At 48.7% G+C, this 20577-nt stretch overlaps 1 protein-coding gene across 1 annotated transcript in view; it reads left to right on the plus strand.

The window, feature by feature from the left end:
- Nucleotides 1-5587: 5587 nt before the first annotated feature.
- The window catches only part of LOC115643423 (complement C3-like), a 59525-nt gene continuing 44535 nt past the window's right edge, over nucleotides 5588-20577 (plus strand). Inside the window, exons 1-10 of the mRNA XM_030547452.1 lie at nucleotides 5588-5691; nucleotides 9668-9860; nucleotides 12099-12261; nucleotides 12918-12988; nucleotides 13989-14083; nucleotides 15518-15600; nucleotides 15761-15851; nucleotides 16342-16444; nucleotides 16536-16656; nucleotides 19483-19598. Coding sequence (XP_030403312.1) covers nucleotides 5621-5691; nucleotides 9668-9860; nucleotides 12099-12261; nucleotides 12918-12988; nucleotides 13989-14083; nucleotides 15518-15600; nucleotides 15761-15851; nucleotides 16342-16444; nucleotides 16536-16656; nucleotides 19483-19598 — 1107 coding nt within the window. The 5' untranslated portion in view covers nucleotides 5588-5620. The remainder of the gene's footprint in view (nucleotides 5692-9667; nucleotides 9861-12098; nucleotides 12262-12917; nucleotides 12989-13988; nucleotides 14084-15517; nucleotides 15601-15760; nucleotides 15852-16341; nucleotides 16445-16535; nucleotides 16657-19482; nucleotides 19599-20577) is intronic.

The following is a 20577-nucleotide window of genomic DNA, read 5'->3' on the forward strand; positions in this document are numbered from 1 at the left end:
TTCCCTGAAAATCCCCATAGGTTTCCCTTTCTCATGTTCCCCCTTGTTTGCAAATTGCAACAGGGGCCTGTTGCCCAATAAATCCTTCCTTGGTTGAGTATTGAACCCAGCTGTTTATCCAGCCGAGATCACAGTCCACCCATGTGTTTGTTCAATAACATGAGCAGGTTGTCTGTGGGTTGGAGGGTCAGGGCCGTGTTCATCTGAATCTATCTAATATTAAATTATTCAACGTGAAAGGTGGAATTTTCCAGAAGCCTGTGTCTGAAATTCAGCAAGTGTCCTAGAACTAGAAGCATGCAGACCCCGGATGTTTCACGCAGCAGCTACAAGGTGGCTCGCTAATCTTGCAAATCGCACGTCTTGGGCATGCTGCATTTCTTTTACGTTCTTTTTGTAGCAACTTGTGGCAAATAGTATAAAGTGCAGATCTTAAACTGCAGTTCCTGGGGGTCGTCTCAAGCTAAACTTACTGTTATGACGTTTATTTCTATCTGCCAAGTCGCACTGTTCGGTTTTCATGGGACAACTAATGCCATTTTACCTGCCTGTTAAAATAAATGTGCAAGGCTGGTGTGTGAATTATGGTTTAGATATTGTATACTCACCCCCAAATCGAGACCGGATACCTTTCTGGAAGGTATATGCTTTAGAGGGTCACCAGTTATTGGGCTCAACACAGGGGGAACTGAGTGCAATACAATAGCCTGTGCTTTGCAAGGTCAGACTCCATGATCAAATGGTATCTTGAAAATCTGTGCGTTCTGGACCAGATGTTGCCTCTGCTAGTGTAAACAGGTGTTGTTTCACTGACAGAAGTGGGGGTAAACGACTTGACATCAGCTGAGGGTCTGTTCCATTCAATACTCACTACTCATTCAACACAGTAACTCCACTGAGACTAGCCTGTGACCTGACCCTGAGTGTATAAATTAACCCTTTGGGGCAGGGACTGCCTCTTGCTGAGTGTAGGTACAGTGCCTAGGACAGTGGGCCCCCAATCTCAGATGGCATTTCCATAGTACCAGGCCACAAACACGACTTGCTCCCTGTCTCCCTGATGGAAAAATTAAAATCTTGCTTGTAAAACAAAGGGCGAGGATGATTATTATGGTAGATGCAAGTCTTAGGCCTTGGGCTCTGTATCTATTGGGTGTCTGGGAAGTGGGAGGCCGGAAGCCCGCCCACTGCTAAAGGATCCCACCCCCCAGACTAAGGGGAGGACCCACAGGACCTCAGAACCCCACTGATTGCGGGGGACAACTAATAAAAGAACAGGGACAGGAGTGAGGTCAAAGGGTCATAAGAAGGGAGCCTGACGGGGACACCGAGCAGAGAACCCCGGACAGCGCCCACTGCTCCTCAAAGGCGTCAAGGGAGCCAGTGGATGCCACCCAGAGGAACTCCGCCGGGATACGTGAAAGGACCAAGGATTGGAAACAACCCCACAGTCTCCGGAGTCTCCATTGGCCAACCTCCTCTCCCTGGTTGTGTGGATGGCCTTTTTAGCCAGGGCGAGGAGGGGGTTGACCAGGAGGTCCCGCAACTTTGTGGGGCCATGGATAGGAAGTGCATAGACAAGGAGGTGAGGGAAAAAGTGCAGCCAGAAACGCAACAGGAGATTGGTGAGGAGCCGGTATAGGGGCTGCTGTCATAAACAGATAGCTAAGGGTTAATGTTCTTTTACCTGTAAAGGGGTAACACCAGTAACCTGAAACACCTGGCCAGAGGACCAATCAGGAAACAAGACTTTTTCAAATCTGGGTGGAGGGAAGTTTGTGTGTGAGTTCTTTGTTTTTTGTCTTGGGTCTGACCCTCTCGGCTCTGAGAGTGATCTTTCTGTCTCCTGCCTTTCTAATCTTCTGGTTCCAAGTTGTAAGTACAAGATAGTAAGACGATAAGGTTTATATTGTTTTCTTTTTGTATTTACATGTGTGTAGTTGCCGGAGTGTTTTGAATTGTATTCTTTTTGAATAAGGCTGTTTATTCATATTTCTTTTAAGCAATTGACCCTGTATTTGTCACCTTAATACAGAGAGACCATTTTTATGTATTTTTCTTTCTTCTTATAAAGCTTTCTTTTTTAGACCTGTTGGAGTTTTTCTTTAGTGGGGACTCCAGGGAATTGAGTCTGCAGCTCACCAGGGAATTGGTGGGAGGAAGAAGTCAGGGGGAAAATCTCTGTGTGTTAGATTTTCTAAACCTGACTTTGCATTCCCTCTGGGTGAAGGGGGTGGGGGATTAGACCTCTCGGTACTTCTGTTTCCAGGACTGGAAATAGGGAGGGTGGAGTCCCTCTGTTTAGATTCACGGAGCTTGCTTCTGTGTATCTCTCCAGGAACTCAGGGAGGGAACACCTGGAAGGGAGAAGGGGGGGGGGAATGGTTTATTCCCCTTTGTTGTAAGACTCAAGGAATTTGGGTCTTGGGGTCCCCAGGGAAGGTTGCTGGGGGGACCAGAGTGCCCCAAAACACTCTAAATTTTTGGGTGATGGCAGCTTTACCAGGTCCAAGCCGGTAATTAAGCTTGGAGGTTTTCATGCTAACACCCATATTTTGGACGCTAAGGCCCAAATCTGGGAAAAATGTTATGACAGCTGCAACCTGGCGCACTCCAAGTAAACGTGCGCCAGGGTCTCCCTCACGCCGCAGAAGGGGCAGGTGTCCGGGACAGGGGTAAGCAGCGCCAAATACACGCCTGTGCTCACGGCCCCATGAAGGAGCCCCTTGGGCTCTGTAGCAGAATGATTACTCGCTCCTGCTCTGCGGGACTTGAGACATCCCAGGAGAGGGCTATAGCTAAGGCAAGAAGCCTGGGCTCACTGGGGAAAGCAGGCTCAGCTGTAACCATGCCCCAATCAGGCCCAACTGGCCCCTATAAGAAGCTGTGAGCCAGGAGCCCAAGCACTCTCTCTGCCTGTAGAGGGAGGAGGGCCTGGCTGCAGGGAGCTAGACAAGGTAACTGAATGAAGCAGGGCTGGGGAGAGGCTGGGGAGCTCCTGCCTGGAAAGCCCCAGGCTGTAGCCTAGCATAAGGCCAAGAGGTACTAGGGGTTGCAGGGGGTAGGCCAAGGCAGCAGGTCCAAACCCCTTTGCCGATGATGAGTGGCTGATACTGCAGTCTGCCCCAGTGAACAGGGGCTAGATGGAGACTGGGCGGTAGCCAATACTGAGGCAAAGTGGGGATAGTGGGGTGGGGATTCCCCTGGGAGGGGGATACCCAGTTAAAGGGGCACTGGGGTCCTGGAAGGGACATGTGGGCCAGTAGCTGGAAGGTGGATCACTGGCATGCAGAAGGTGCTCTGGGCTGAGTTGAGCTAATTCCCAGGATAACCAGCAGGAAGTGCTGCAGGCATGAGTCTGGCACGTCTATAGGCTCACACACTAATTGGAGGCTACTGCCTTGACTGGTGCAAACCAGCATTGCTCTAACCAGGGGCGGCTCCAGGCACCAGCATGCCAAGCGTGTGCCCGGGGTGGCAAGCTGCAGGGGGCGCTCTGCTGGTCGCCACGAGGGCAGTAGGCAGGTTGCCTTCGGCAGCATGCCTGCAGAGGGTCTGCTGGCCGCGTGGCTTCGGCAGACTCCTGCAGGTGTTCTGCCGAATCTGTGGGACTCGGGACCTCCTGCAGGCAAGCTGCTGAAGGCATCCTGCCTGCCGTGCTTGGGGCGGCAAAATACCTAGGGCCGCCCCTGGTTCTAACGAAGTCAATGGCAGTATGGCCATTTATGCCAGCTAAGGAGTTGCCCTTGGGTTTTAAATGGAGCTAATGATGGAGTATCTTCCCAGCTCTGTATTTGTTATTCATATGGCATTAGCACCTCAAGGGCCCAGCATGCTAGGCGCTGGTTGTACATAGCAAGGGGCAGTGGCTCTGTCCCAGAGATTCATCATCCAGAGGCAATGCTAGAGGTCACACCGCAGGTCAGGGGCAGAGCCTGGAAGAGAATTCAGATCTCCTGGGTCCCAGGCCGCTGCCTTAGCCATGACACTATGTTGCTTTTACTTTCACCGCTCCCATTCTATTGAGCCCTCCTTGGCCCTGCTAGCCATATGGCATTGTCACTGCTCAGACTTGTGACACCCGTTGTTAGGTAAGCCCAGTCGGCTGTTTATCCATAAGCAAATATGTTGCAACTGGATGTCTTTGGATATTGTCCAGACTGAAGCCCTGTCCAAATACCACTGCCAGGAAAAAAAACCTGTTACTGGAAGGCAGCTGATAACCTGCCTTCCCCCATTAACTCTTCCCTGGTTTGCTTTTACGCAGAGGAAGTTAAAAACAGACTCTGAGATGAGTGATCTCCGTGGGGCTAGGTGGGTTCATACCAGAGGATGATCTGTCCCAGAGATCTGAAAGTCTGGTTCATCAAGGATTTTAACCTCTAAAAGACCAGGTACTGGATTATGGGTTTATTGCAGGTGAAGAGTAATAGGTTAAGCGGTGTCTGTGCAAATTGCTGTTTCGAGCTTTAAAGCCACGGAAGGGATTTTGATACCCATCTGCCATTACAATGTGTCTGAATCTCCTACATGGCTTTGAAGATGCCAACCATGATGTATTTAGGGGCACAGGAACTGCCACACTGGATCAGATCATAGGGTTATCGCCAAGCATGGCCATGACCAGACATTTCAGAGCGAGGGACAAGAAACTCTACTGTGGAAAATTATAGTCTTCCTGGTGGGGACATCATCTCTTAACACCCATTGCCTTATGTCCTGAAGCAGGACTATCATGTGCCAGTGAGTTCCGCAGGCTAATTCCTCATTATTTCCTTTGATCAGTTTTATGTTACCTGGCAGTAGCACCCAAAGGCCTTCTTTGTGCTAGGTGCTGTGAAAGCATACAGAGCAGGTGTAGATGACGGTTGGTTGAACATGCTGGTGCCCTGTCTTTATTAGCAATCCCACCATTGCTATCAGGAACATAGATTCACTAATAGAGTGTAGAGGAGTCCTGGACTAAGGGACAGTTTCTGCCCCAAAGGTTTTACAATCCAAATGAGTGGGCTAGACAGAGAGATCCACCCTTCTGGGATGCCCTTGAGGACTGGGACCACTTTCCCTACTGAAACATCCCAGGACTTGCCCAAGGGACAACAGAGTCAATAGGCAGACCCAGGAGTCCTGATACTCAGCGTGCCCCCTCGTTGTAACTCAGTAGATCCCACTCCCCTCCCAGAGCTAGGAATAAAGCCCAAGTGTCCTGACTCCCAGTGCCCCCTGCTATAACCCACTTGAACCTATTCCTCATTCACAGCTGGGAACAGAACCCAGAAGTCCTGACTTCCAGCCCCACTTCTGCCCCCCATGCAAAACTGAACTGTGGTATTTATCAGAGCCCCACCATTCTGATCTGTGTTTAGCACCTTGGCGTGGAGTAAACACAACCACAGCCTCAGGTCCTAATTCCAGCCCCACCCCTACTTGGAAAGATAAATGAACTCTTGTGTCAAGGGAGTGAAGAAAACATCTTTTGTTCTGAACTTTTCAGGTTTCCTGGACTCCCCCCTTAACTGACTAACCCGCCCAGCTGTTTGCACAAGGGCTCAGCTTACAGGCAACTCTGAGGATAAATAGCCCAGGAGGAGCTATTTCTCCTGACCCTCCTGTCCTCACCATGGGGGGCTCTGCTCTCTACCTGGTGGCCGTGTTTGCTTTCTACTTCCCGGCTGTTTCTCACAGCCAACTGTAAGTACCCCCGCGGTGATGAGGAGATTAACCTGGGTTGGTTACATGGCTCCCAATGGAAACCAAGCTCAATTTTCCTCTCTTCTCTGCTACTGTGTGTGGAATGGCAACAGGCTGCAGAAATTCTCTTCCTCGCCTGGTCCAACCCTCTTCTCCCTTGCTCAGTTCCAAGGCTAATTTTGGGGTTTGGAAGACAGAATTTTTTTTAAAGAATAAACTGGATTTTGAGCCTCACTTGATCTAAGTGAACCAGGTGTAGACTGGGAGTAACTCCATAGAAAACAGTGGGATTGCACCCCCCGGAAATGTGCTGAAATCAGTGAGGTTGTCGTTCCCTTGGCTTCAGTGGGCTTTGGATCAGGCCCTAAAAGAGACCAGAATCAGGTTCTATAGGCCACATCTTGAACTTCTTGCTCAGCTTCTACATCTGCAAGACACCCAGTGGGGATAAATTCTATTTTCAGTGAAAACTGGTGCAAACCTGGAGTAACTCCACTGACTTCAACGGATAGTTAGTTACACTGGAGTAACTCCACTGGCTAAGGGGATTGCTTATTGTGCATGAGGCAGACCAGAACCCAGTTCACGTCCAAGGGGCTGGTGGGCTTCCGAAGCACAGTGGTCCACGACTTGGGCACGGCACTGGGAGTCAGGACTCCTGGGTTTTATTTCCAGCTGTTAGAGGGAATGTGCCTAGGGGGCCAGAAGATGGGAAGGGGAGTCAGAACTCCTTGGTTCTACCTGACGGTCTCACAATAGGGATATCCAGGAGACGCCTGGATTCTGGGAGGGGAATGATGTCTAGTGGTTAGAGCCAGGTGGTGTGACTAGGATTCAAAACTGCTGGGGTCTATTCCCAGCTGAGTCACTGACCGGCTGTGTGACCTTAAGGAAGGTCCTCCCCTTTTCTCTGCCGGCCTCTCCCTCATCTGTGAAAGGGGATCATGACACTTACCTACCTCTGTAAAGGGCTGTGAGATCTATGTCCGGTGAGTGCTCTGAGTGTGACGCTGGGGCTAAGCTTCGATTGTCCATCTGACTGATTGGCTGCCTGGTGTGGTTACCGCCTCCCGCCCTGTTCCTGTCTGTGCGGGGGTGGCCAGATGAACAGCCAGGAGCCAGCCCAATAGCCCAGACTAAAGCTGGGAAGGGATCTTGGTGCCAGGGGATGGCTGTGATAAAAGGGAGGCGGCAGGAACAGGTAGTTTGGTTTGATTTGGTGCTGCCCCCTATGGCCAGGCCAAACGATGGATGTGACACTGAGCAGGTGACAGAGGGAAACTCCGAGGGATGCCCCACTTCAGAAGTGGGGTTAGGAGGCTGCTTAAAGGTTCATCCTACCTCAGGGGCCTGCTGAGCCAGTGAGAAGCCAGAAGCTGCATGAGAGACGCATTGATCTGTCAGGATGACTCAACTCACATACAGAGCCTGGGTCGGGTCCCCACCATCCCCATGGGGCTGGAGGGGCTGCTGTCCAGATACCAGACTTCGGGGTGATAGACGGACGTCTGGATGTGGGTGTGGGTTTTGCAGCTTGACCCCACTGGGAATGCACCACGGAGGGCTGCAGACCAGATGCGCAGACCTCTGTGCAGCTTTTCCCAAAGGGTTCCAGAGATTTATGAAGCCTGTTTCTGAGCCTGGGCCAACTTTCAGGAAAGGAGGAGGGAGGGATCCCCCAGGAGGGGGAGAGATTCAGTAGCCACTGTGCAGGGCTCACTCCGGGTCTCATCCCTGACCTGCTCTCTAGGATTTCTCGGAGGAACATCAGTGGCCTACCTGGTCCATTTTGACAGCTCTGGTGGACGGCTGGTACCAAGCACACGCCCTGCATAGGTGCTCCTGGTATTTATTGCCTGTGGAGCAGCAAACATGGCCCGTGCTAGACAACTCCCCAGCGCAGCATGCTCCTCTCTAGGCCGGGTCAGGCCGTGCAAAGGGCAGCGCATTCGTAAAAGGTCACACACGCTGGCTGCAGACCATATGATCGCAGTTGGTGGAATGCGGGAGGACACAGTATCGCCCTCCCCACGGGGGACTGGGGTCGGCACTGGCTCAGACGGGAAAGCTCCTTCTACTGACCCACACACCTTGCTCCCTGCAGCACAGTGCCCCATAGCACCGCACTGGGGCATTGGTACCAGCACTGACTGCCAGGGGACAGTGCCCCTGCTGAGTCCCCCCCCCACCAGTGCCAGATTAAAAAATTTTGGGAATGGAAATCGTGGGGAAATGTGTGACTGGGGGGAGGAGTGGGTTGGGTCCTACCCCTAGGGGGTGGAGGACCTATGAGGGTGTTGGAGACTGAGTCACCCCATAGTTACCCCACATGGTGGCTCCTGTCCAATGGGGCTGCCCTGGCTCCCTGCTCCTGCCAACTGGCTGTCACCATAGCACACCGGTGGTGGGGGCCTCTGTTCCCATCCTGGTCCTGGTGCCATAGGCTCACCTGCCCCAAACTGGACTGTGACGGACCAAAAAAATAATCTGACAGGCTTTGTTCACCCCCCGCCCAGATGGACAGGCACCCCTGGAGATGGGGGCCCAGTGCAAGAGCACTGAATACATGTGCGTTAAACCGGGCCTGCCCCCACCAGCACAGCACTAGCATCAAAGTGGGTCATCAAGATCACCACAGAGTTGGAAGAGAGCACCCCCCTACTGAGCCACAACTTAGCTAGTTGTGGGGGGAGGGATAGCTCAGGGGTTTGAGCATTGGCCTACTAAACCCAGGGTTGTGAGTTCAATCCCTGAGGGGGCCATTAAGGGAACTGGGGTAAAAATCTGGGAATTGGTCCTGCTTGGAGCAGGGGGTTGGACTAGATGACCTCCTGAGGTCCCTTCTAACCCTAATAGTCTATGATTCTAATGCAGCACCCCTGGCACCATGCTGGGGCATTGGGGTCAGCACTGACTTAAAGGGAAGAGCATCCCCTACTGTATCTGTGTACAGCAGGACACCCCATTTTGGAAAAGCGGTAACAGAGGATCAGGCCAGAGGACACATCCACTCACAGCAATTTTCATTAGGGACAGGAGTGCAGTATGCCCTGAATTTTTTACCGATGCATGTGCGTGTGTATGATCTTTATCTGGTATGAAAAACTCTTGTCCGATCGTCCATCAGCGCTCATACCAGAGTGGCACACAGACAACTTGGCTGACATTTAGCAAAACTTATTTCCCTCCAGGCTTACTTCCTTGTGAATTCACAACACTATGGGTGATGTAATCAGTCAATTATTTCTCCAGGAAGACGGCAACCTTGCTTTAATGCCATTGCCTAAGGGGGGATTTTCCAGACAGCCTAGGTGATTTAGGGGCAAAGTCAACTGGACTTGGAAGGGCTTGTCTCCATGAAGAGTTAGTTCACAGCAAACTGAGGTGTAAATCTACCCCCCACTGCACACTAACTGTCTGTGAGGACACTGTTAATGTGTACTAACAGTTCCTTAGTGCAGTTTGTCTTAGTGCACCTTGGGCCCCAGCTGCCATGGCCCTGTTGCAATTTTTAGGAACCAGTTCGATCAGAGCTAGCACTTGTATGCCCTGGTCTACATTTAACACTTAGGTCAACCCAGCTACATTGCCCAGGGGTTTAAGCAGCACTGTAGTCAAGCCAACCTAACTGCCAGTGTAGATGCAGCTAGGCTGATGGAGGAATGGATGGTGCATTATCTACACCGATAGAAAACCCCCATAGTGTAGACAAGTCCTATGTCTATCCAAATTGGGAGTCATACCTCCCAGGAGCTGTGTAGACACACCTCTAGGGGCGGGAACTCTCTCTTACTCTGTATTTGTACTGTGCCTCAGTCGCTGTTGGGATTTCAAGATGCTGCTGTAAAGCAAATAATAAATTGTAAACCGTGGCAACAAGCTTGGTATAAAACCTCCTTGGGGATGTGGGAATCGCAGCCAGTGGGGTTTTAAATACTGACTGAATTCATCAAATCGACCTTTTCACCATTCACAGCTACTCCCTGATCACACCCAACGTCCTGCGGGTGGAGAGTGAAGAGAAGGTCGTGGTGGAAGCCCATGGCCTCAGTGCCCCAATCACAGTTACAATCATCGTGCAGGACTTCCCGTTTAAGAAAAACATCTTATACCAGGTCCAAACCAACCTCAACCCTGAGAATGGGATGATGGGCACAGCCATAATAAAGGTGCGTAAAACTCCAGTCTCAGGTCATCCCGTGAAACAAAGGTTATCATTTTCAACTGTAGCCCAGCATGAAGTTATGAGCTGGAATTGCTGGGTGAAAGTCTATGGCCTGTGTTATACATAGAGCCCTACCAAATTCATGGCAGTGAAAAATGCATCAGAGACCGTGAAATCAGACCTCCTCTGTGAAATCTAGCTATTGGAGGGGAGGAAAAGGGGCAGGGCTGGGGGTGCCCCAGCCGGGGTCTCCTACCACGCCCCTAGCTCCAGCTGTTAGTCCCCTCAGGGCTGGGGAGCAGGGGCAGCTCTAGATTTTTTGCCGCCCCAAGCACGGCAGGCAGGCTGCCTTCAACGGCTTGCCTGCGGGAGGTCCCTGGTCCCACGGCTTCAGCGTACCCACCGCCGAATTACTGCAGAATCTGCGGGACTGGCGGACCGCCTGCAGGCAAGCCACCACAGGCTGCCTGACTGCCGCCCTCGCAGGGACAGGCAGGGCGCACCCCGCGGCTTGCTGCCCCAGGCACGTGCTTGGAGCGCTGGTGCCTGGAGCCGCAGATGCTGGGGAGGGACAGGACTTACTGCTGCCCTGCACAGCTGCTCTCTGGGGAAGATGAGACCCACCTCTGGGTACCTCCCCTGACTGCATGAAGCTGAAGGCAGTGCAGAAGTGAGGGTGGCAATCCTATGACACCCCCCCCCCCCACAACAGGTTTGCAACCCCCTTGCCTCCATGAATCACTTTTGGGTCAGGATCCTCACGGTTACAACACCCTGAAATTTCAGATATAAACATCTGAGAACATGAAATTGACTAATTTTCAAATCCTACAGCCATGAAATTGACCAGAATGGACTATGAATTTGGTTGGGCCCTAGTTATACAGGAGGTCAGACTAACTCACATTGGTCCCTTCTGTCCGTAACATCTAGGAATCTATTAGTGATGGGAGCGTATAGCTAACTAGTCAGATAAGCGCTGGGGAGTCTCTTGTTGGGGACCTAAAAACTGAGGTGCCCCAAATTTGGAGGTAGAAGAAAAAGTTGAGAGGAAGGATGGTCTGGTGGTTAGGCTGCTAGCCTGGGACTTAGAAGACCTGGATTTGATTTCCAGCTCTGTCACAGACTCTCTCGGCATCCTTCGATAAGTTGTTCTGTGCCTCAGGGTTTTTCCAACTCTGAAATATAGATAATAGCACTTCTTTATCCTGGGCGCAGGGGGAGGGCATGCTGTGAGGGAAAATGCATTAAAATTGAGACACTTGGGTAACAATATACTGATATGATAATAGGGGCCATAAAATAACTTAAATAGATAAACGGAATCACAGTGAGATCTAACATCAAACCACATTGGACAGATATTAGTTCTGTTTCTTAATGCCCAACTGGAAGATGCTCAGGTATTGTGATGGTGGACATGCAATTGACATGATTTTGTTCATTTTTTGGCATTTTCCATTGCAAATTAAAAAAAAAAGACGACTATGAAATGGTTAAAGTCACAAGAGTTTTGGTGAATACTTTGGTCTTAATTCCTGTTAACACGTCAAAGTGAATTATTTGTGTCTCAGCTGACTTGGGAGCTTTTTCATTCAATGCACCGAGGTTCTGTGGTAAGGTACATAACCATATGCCCTGTGGCTCGTGTTTGCACTGCCTGGGAAACTTGCTCAGAGCTTGCCAAGTCCTGTCCCTCATCAGCACTGGGCACAGCATCATTTCTGGATGGGGTTCCCTGGGGGAGCAGGATTCTCGTTTTGAGTTGATCCAAAGTCCTAGCCAGGAATGGAGAGTTGGGAGGACAGAGGGAAGGTCTCCAAGATGTTACAGTTTTAGGGGAGCACAGTAGGAATAGTCGGGAGCACATCAGTGCAGTAGAACTGACTTCAGCAGGGCACCCATGGGATGCCCTTTGGTTAACAAAGATTCCATATAAGAGGAGGTGACCGGACAAAGGGTACAGGACCGTCCAAATGGTCTGGCCTGACTCACTGGTGGTGACTTACACTGACTGTGCCATCCTAGGAATCCCCCTCCACCTGGGGTATTCCCCACCATCTTACGGCAGGTGTGTAACCTGCTGGAGAACTGCATGTAGAGTGGGTTAGTAAAAGGCCATGTTTTCTTATGGATTCTTTCCATGTATAACTTAAGCATTGTTAACACTTTTGCGTAGAGCATCCCTTGTGGCAGTGAGTAAAAGCAGGAAGAACTCATCCATGCTCTTCTTCTCATGCAGGTTCCCACCAAAGACATAAAGAAGGATTCCAAACAAAACCAGTATGTTGTGGTCAAGGCTACGTTCCCTCAGCAAACCCTGGAGAAAGTGGTTCTGGTCCATTTCCACAGTGGATACATCTTTATCCAGACAGACAAAACCATCTATACACCCGGGTCTACAGGTACTGCCTTCCCCTGGTCTCTTCTAATGGGAAGGGGTGAGAGCTGCTGATGTCATGCCATATCTACAGAAGGGCTGCTGGGTCCATCCTGTGCATATTGCTTTGCTTGTTGTCTGACTGAAGATGGAGGACAGTTGGGGCAGAGACTCTGCCACCATGAATTTGCAATATTTCACCCTTCAGCATTGTCCTAGCTGGAACGTCCTGTTGAGTGTTAGATACCGAAAGACTGGGTGGGCCATTGGATTAAGAATGGGCGATGGAACTTTTCAAATCACAGTGACTGGTTCTGCTCCATATTGAACCAAGATACATGTCCCAATCTGACGACCATCCCAAAGCCTGTGTGAAATAGGAGCTGCTAATCCCAGGCCATTCAGAGCAGGACAGGTCCCTGCAATGACAAAGCCCTCCCATCTGGTACTTAGGGACAGGGGAGAAAAGCAAGAAAACAGCCTAAATTAAAAAGCCATGGAGATTTCCAACTGTAGAAAGAGGCTATCGTGAAACAACCCCTGATGGGGGCTGATGGCTCAGTTCCTCCGTGGAGTAAGGCACTGAACTCCCGTTGGTTTCAATCAGACTTAGATACCTAAGTTTGGGCCAAGATATCTATCTGTTAATGACATCCCTCTCTTCTCTCTTTATTTTCTCAGTCCTCTACCGGATCTTCACTGTGGGTCACAAACTGGAACCGGTGTCTAAGACAGTGATCGTGGAGTTTGAGGTGAGGTCTCTGTTCTGTGAGTCCGTAGGGGGATAGGTGGGTTTAGCCACTTGTCTGGGTAATGTGCAGCAATTTATTGTGACTGAAGAGGCTGCATAGACCCTCTGCGTGTAGCTGCAACATGGTATGGCCAGGAGAAAAGCAAATGATTATCTGAGGACTCTTTTTGCAAACCTCTGGCATCCAAATTCTCCCCTGTCATTATGGAGGTTACAAAGTTTGCAGGGGCAGCAGCCAGGCAGCTCTTGGGGGAGGTCCCGCGATTCTGCAACGGTGTTAACGCTTGAGCAAAATTTTGGAAGAGCCAGGCACGTGGTCGTCTGGGAAGGCTGAAGACAAGGAGCCACTGCAAGGAGCCCTTTGAAGGACGTGTAAACTGGTGGCAGGAACAGGGATTATAGCTCCAGGCATTAGTTCTGTTCAGGCCCTTTCCACTGGGCTTTATGATCCATAAAATAAAGTAAATCAGCTGCAAAACCCTGGGCAATAATCCCCAGGGGGTTTCCTCACCTCAGCCAGCTGGGAGGGGAGAGAACACATCTGTCCCTTCAGTTCCTCTTTGACTCAGTTTCCCCTTTCTTTGACACTCTGCCCTGAGCAGCAGCATAACCAGCTGGGGCCTTGCGATGGGGAGCAGCTGTGGTTGGCAGAGCGATGCAGCCCTTTGGGCAGCTCCAAGGTTTGCAGCTAGCTCAGGGTTAAGTCTGGCATCTGCAAGATTCTGCCGTGGAGGCTCTTTAGTCTTCTGAGCCGCCTCCTTGAGTTCTTTGCTGGCCTCGCTGAGCCAGATCAGAAGGTCAAGAGAGATTTGTCGTTTTTTCCGGTGTCTCTGGATAGTTAAGAAATTCAAACCAATCAGTGGAGTCCAGATTGTTACATGCTATTGTTGGAAGTATGGAGAACCCTCCACTGGCCCAGGAATGTAAATGTGGCAGATGATGTTGTGAAGAGCAATTTGAAGCATTTTTCTCCCTAAACTCTTAACTTGTTTCCTTTCCAGACCCCTGAGTCCATTATTGTCAAGCAGATTCCCATCTCCGCCCCCTTGAAATCAGGCATCTTCTCCCTGAGCCATAACTTGCCGGAGATTATCAGGTAGATTGCTCGGATGTTACTATGCCTGGATGGAACAGAGCTTTGCAGGAATTGGGCAGGGAAGCAGAAGAGATGATGTGGAGCTAGTTACTGTGTGTGGCCGATCAGCTAGTTCATCTCCTACAGGCATTTTCAAGTGACGTCGAGAAAACAAACTCTCCTGACACATATCTATTGAGAGCGGGGGCAGCTCCAAGCACCAGCACGCCAAGCGCGTGCCTGGGGTGGCAAGCCATGGGAGGCACTCTGCCAGTTGCCACGAGGGTGGTAGGCAGGTTGCCTTCGGCAGCATGCCTGTGGAGGGTCCTCTGGTCGCACGGCTTCGGCGGACCTCCTGCAGGCATGCCGCCGAATCTGCAGGACCGGGGACCTCCCGCAGGGAAGCCGCCAAAGGCAGCCTGCCTGCCATGCTTGGAGCGGCAAAATACCTAGAGCCACCCCTGTTTGAGAGGGGGGAGAGAACTCAGTGGTTCAAGCATTAGCCTGCTAAACCCAGAGTTGTGAGTTCAATCCTTCAGGGGGCCATTTAGGGATATTGGGCAACAATCTCTCTGGGGATTGGCTCTGCTTTGACCAGGGGGTTGGACTAGATGACTTCCTGAGGTCCCTTCCAACCCTCACATTCTATGAGATCCAATCTTGGCATAATTTGATTTATATTTCTTATAGTTTCAGTGGATAATCATATGGCCAAATACACAACGTATAAAGCCTTAAATCAAACTGTAGTAAGTTCTCAAGCAGCATTTTTCTTGCTTTGCCTATCTGTAAATTTTGATATTATTGATATAAATGTGTTTTTGTCAGTATGCGTGTGCACAGTGAAATCAATGACACGTATCAATAAAAGAACTAATCTTTCCAAGTCTACGCAGACACCAGAATGAAGTTGCACTGCCTTCCTTGCTATTACTCCTGATTTATTCCAGAGTATGTGAAGGCAGGATTAAGCCCTGTTGGTCTGTTTTTCAAAAATGCTGAGCATCCTACCTCCCATTCAATGGGATTTAGGAATGCTCAACTACTCTGAAAATTGCATCAGTGAGCTGGTGAGTGAGGGCCCTGATTTTGGTTTGGATTAGAGTTTCCTTAAATTTGGGGGTGTTTGGATTGAGGGTTTTGGTTCACACAGACTGAAGAAACAAGTGCCAGCCACAAAGTTTCGATCCAAACTTCCCAAACCTTGCTGGCCAAAGGTTAATGTTTTGTTCCAAGTCCCTGCCTCTAGTTCTGGTTCATGAAAACATCTAGGTGCAGCAAAAAATGACTTGTCCGGGGTTCCATGTAGTTCTCTGAAGACAGCTTGAGTTCCATGTATGGCTCAGATTTACCTTTAAAGTGATAAAATTACTGGAGAAACAAGTGAGCCAGGTGGGCCTTGTGAAATGTGCGTGTTAAGTGCATTCAGTGTTCCTTCTTATTTCCTTCCTCCAGTCTGGGAACCTGGAAGATCACAGCCAAGTATGAAGACTCCCCTCACCAGACCTTCAGTGCACAATTTGATGTTAAGGAGTACGGTAAGAATCCGGCACCCACCGGGCCCAGGCTTAGGGAGCGGCTCTGTCCCTACTCTCCTGACACCATCTTGGAGCAAACTCTCCATTCGGCTTGGCAGTGCTGGCAACCCACCCTCTCCTACAAGCTCAATGTTCCCCTTTTCTCCTCTTGTTTCTCCAGTGTTGCCAAGTTTCGAAGTCATATTGGAACCATCTGAGAAGTTTTTATACATCGATAGCAATGAAGACTTCAGGGTTTCTATCACTGCGAAGTGAGTCTGCGAGTGGGTGGAAAGGATCAGCTGAGTGGGGTAGCAACCACAGGTTTTAGTGCAGAAAGAAACCTAAGTCTTGCATCACTTTGGGAATGTTTTCCACTAAATATTTTTTTTTCATGAAGAGCATCCTTTTTCCATGGAAAATTCTGTTTATTTGTTTTTTTATCCAGAAACCAATGTCCAAAAATGGAAAGAAAAAAAAAAAGTCTGAAGACCTTGTGATTCAGAAATGCTGGCATGGTGCCTCATGAGAGTTGCCATTCAGGTGTTTCATTCTTCTCCATGGGCTGGACTTGTAATCTGGAATTAAATTCCCGTAATGCACCATAGCCATAATGGTCCACTTCTTACCATGGTGGAACATGGGAGAGATAAACTAACCGAGGAGCTGGGCCTATAGAAGAGAATGGTGGCATGAGACCATAATATTCAGCAATAGGTTTCCTTACCTATCTTACTTCTTACCCATCCGTATCTCCTCCAGGTACCTATATGGGAAAAAACTAGATGGCCATGCCTTTGTCCTCTTTGGGGTGAAGATGGATGATGAGAAGAGGAGTATCCCACAGTCTCTCAAGAGAATCTCGGTAATTCCTGTTCTCAGCTGTGGTGAGGAGAGACTCATGCCTCCTGGGAAACTGTGTGGGTGAGGTCATGAAACTCTCTCTCCCTTCCTAGATAGAAGACGGAGATGGGGAAGCAACGCTGACCAGAGCGATGCTGCAGGCTCGGTTTGCCAACCTGAATGAACTGGTTGGCCACTCGCTCTACGTCTCTGTCACCGTTTTGACAGAATCTGGTGAGCATCAGCAATGAGTGCAAAGCCAAGTGCTTTATTCACGGGGTGTTCCAAGCCAGTGCCGAGTGCAGTTCAAGGTGTTGATTTAGATGCATAAAGCCCTATCTGCTTAGGGTTCTGCAGATCTTAAAGGCTGCAGGCTAGATTCTTACCTTGTTTGCTCTGAGGTAAACCTGGTGTGACGGGTTTCTCCCCCACGTTAGGGTACCGCTGAGCCTGCCCTTTCCACCAGCCTGGGCTCCATTACACTGTCCTGCTGATCCAGGCCCTCTCAAGCCTCCTCCAGCACAGACCGAGGTAGGGACATGCCTAGCTGCAGAAAGACACAGACACTGAAATCAGCTCTGCATGGGAAGGCTTCAGCTAAGGAATTTCCCAGCACTCCAGTGCACACCCCCTCTGGAGTGTAAACCCAGAATTGTACCGTCTTGCACTGCACAGAGAACTGTCCAGGGTACGCTCATGAAATTCGCCTCCTCCCTCAATGTGGAGGGTGATATCCACAGGTTTTTGCTCCCCTGTTATGAATTCCACAAACTGGTTTTAGAGAAAACAAAGACAAGTTTATTAACTACAGAGGATAGATATTAAGTGATTATAAGGCATAGCAAACCGATCAAAGCAGGTTATCCAGCAAACAAAACAAAAACGCAACATAAGTTCAGTTACTAAAGAAATTGGTTACAAGTAGTAATTTCTCACCCTAAATGTTGTTTGGGGCAGATTGCAGAGTTTCCTCAAGGTAAGCTGCTCTTGCTTGCAGCTTCAATTCCAGGTATTTCTTTCACAGGCCAGAGACACTCTAGCCTGAGTTCAGTCCTGTCTTCCCCAGATCAGTCTTAGGTGTTTTCAGCAGTCATCTTGGGTGGGCATTCAGTGAAGAACTGACCCTGATTATCTCACTTCCCTGCTTTAAATAAGTTTTACATATGGCGAGAATCCTTTGTCTTCCAGTATCAGAGGGGTAGCTGTGTTAGTCTGGATCTGTAAAAAGCACAAAGAGTCCTGTGGCACCTTATAGACTAACACATGTATTCACCCATGAAAGCTTATGCTCTAATAGATGTGTTAGTCTATAAGGTGCCACAGAATTCTTTGTTGCTTCTCTTCCAGTCTGATTCCCACCCCCGGCCAGTGGAAAAGTACTAATTTTATTATGGAGTCTAGTATCAGGTGACTTAATCATATGACCTTGCAGCCATAACTCAAAGTCCATTTGCAGCATCCCAGGAAGATGGGAGATTACCCTCTTCAAAGTCCCATTGTTCTCCCTAATAGTCTATTGACTTGTATCCAGCTAGCCAGCCAGACTGATTGCATTTTGTCTGGTGGGTGTTCTCTGGGTGCAAACGCTTTTGTAGTACAGATGTATAGTTAATATTTCTAACTTAAGATACAAAAATGATATATACATATATATTCATATTCAGTAAATCATAGCCTTTCCAATGATATCTCACAAGACCCATCTTGCACAAAATATATCTCAGTTATGCTATAATTATATTATAACAATATTTCTATAAAGAATATGGGGTGTAGTGTCACACCCGGAATGACTCCAGATTTACACCAGCAAAAGTAGCTTGAAACTGTTGCACCTTTGTTTCCTGTGCATTGCAGCTTACCATTTCTAAGAGCTCTGGGTCAGCTCTTAGGGATAGTCTGGGCATACTTACTCCTGCCTCAGTGTGGAGGATGGAGTAGATGACTTCTCGCGGTCCCTTCCCGCTCTACATAGCTATGATTTCTAAACTTTCCCTGCAGAGGGAGCAGCCATTCTGTTCCGAGCAGCTGTAGCTTGTTACAGATGAAACCAGTAGCTGAAAGCCTGTGCTGTTGCAGGGGTGTGGCAATTGGACCAAGTAATCCAAACAACCAATGACATTACTGCATGCAAATTAGTGGTAAAGTAAAGGTGGTGATTGGTTGGTTGAGTTGTGTCTGATATCACAATGGTCTAGGACTCTTGGCATGGCACATGCCTTACTGGAGCTGTACACCAGGCTGGTAAAGTCAGAATGGCTGGGGACTTAAAAATTGGCCTGTAACAGACTTCAAATCCTGGTGACGATTGAACCTGGTGATATTGTAACTGAAAAGGGCCCTCCTCTTGCTTGTATAGCTTCTTCTATCACTTCACACAGATGCAACAGACGTTCTAGGCTTCAGAGTGGTACATGGACAGAGTGACAATCCTGGAATCTTATTATATAGATACACACACACTGTGCTCTCTCTCTCTCAGAGACTTTGTTTTTGTTCTTTCTTGTTGCATCTTTAAAAGCTAAAATAAGTCATTTTAGCATGAAAGGGACTGATTCTGTTTTCACTGCTACAGTGCCACTGACTGCAGGGGAGTTATTTCTGATTTATACTGGTGCAAGAACAGAATCAGGCTCAATGTCCTGGAGTAATGCCAACCCCTAAAGTGCAAAAATCACAAGTCAGTCCCCCCACTCCCAAAATCAAGAGATCATATGAAAAAATCATGAGGTTTTTTAAAATAATAAACTTTGGGTGCTTTTTCATTCCTTCCTGGCTTTTGAGGCGTTAGATCACACTTGGGATGTGTTTTGAAGCTTTTCTCTGCAACCAGGAGGGTTAGAAACTTATTTCTTCTTTTTAATGACAGCTGAGATTCTCGTGCCATATGGTGATTCTAGCAGCTGGGGCTTGAAGACAAGGAATTTAAACAGGAGACTCGTGAAATCACAAGAATCAACATCTGACCATGGCCTATTCCTTGTGTTTTAGCCTGGACCTTAAGGACAAAATCTGTATTGCCTTACTCAGTTTTAATTGACCTATGGCTTTTCTCTGCAGGCAGCGACATGGTTGAAGCAGAGAGAACCGGAATTAACATTGTGACATCTCCCTATCAGATCCACTTCACAAAAACACCCAAGTACTTCAAGCCGGGGATGCCATTTGAACTCATGGTAATATCTCTTCTTCTGGATCGTGCCCACTGTTACCTGAGGTGTATAAAGAGGAGAGAACTGTGGGTACTAGGGTGATCATGGTGGTATAAGAACTTAGAATAGAACGGAAACAAAGGGCCGCATTCCGATCTCAGTTACACCAACCTAATTCCAGTGTGATTCCACTCTAGATTTGCATCAGCATAAAAAGAGCAGGGTCTGACCCAAAATCTGACAGCAAATACAAGGTGTGGAATCAGGGCCGTCCTTAGGATTTATGGTGCCCTAGGCAAGATTATTAAACTGGTGCCCCTGTGCCTGATCTGCTCTTAGCAACACAAATATAAGCATACAGTACTGGAAAACTTGCCACATTCACGTTATTAAAACCAGTTTAACTTAATTAAGCACACTGTAATGCTGATGCACTAGCACTAAAGAAGTAGCACTATAGAAAAAATTCTGATTTGACAGAATGATGCAAATAATATAATTTTTTTAATTTGTCAAAATTTTATTGGAAATTTATATGAAGAGGTATTGAAGCAAGGATTAGTTTTTAATTAAAAGCAATCTTTCTGGCTTTTTTGGCTGCAAAATCAGTAATAATGTCATCGTATGACAAAGACAAAGTCGTGTCTTGTTCGACTGCAAGAATAGCAAGACCAGTTAAGCGTTCCTGACTCATTGTAGAGCGGAGATAGTTTTTAATGAGCTTTAGTTTTGAGAAACTCCATTCTCCTGATGCTACTGTTACAGGAATTGTCAGTAGAATACGAGTGGCAATGTACACTCAGTAGAATGTAGAATTAGAATTAGAAGTAGAATTAGAATGTACACTCAGTAGAATACGAGTGGCAAAGTCCTGGCCACTGGTCCTGCTCAGGCCACTGCCAGCTGAGTAAATGAAACCCCAGACCGGCAGCGGGCTGAGTGGGGCTGGTGGCTGGAACCCTAGACAAGGATCCCAGGCCCTGCTCAGCCCGCTGCTGGTCTG

This window comes from Gopherus evgoodei, unplaced genomic scaffold (genome assembly GCF_007399415.2).
Source record: "Gopherus evgoodei ecotype Sinaloan lineage unplaced genomic scaffold, rGopEvg1_v1.p scaffold_59_arrow_ctg1, whole genome shotgun sequence".
In the NCBI taxonomy this organism is placed as follows: Eukaryota; Metazoa; Chordata; order Testudines; family Testudinidae; genus Gopherus; species Gopherus evgoodei.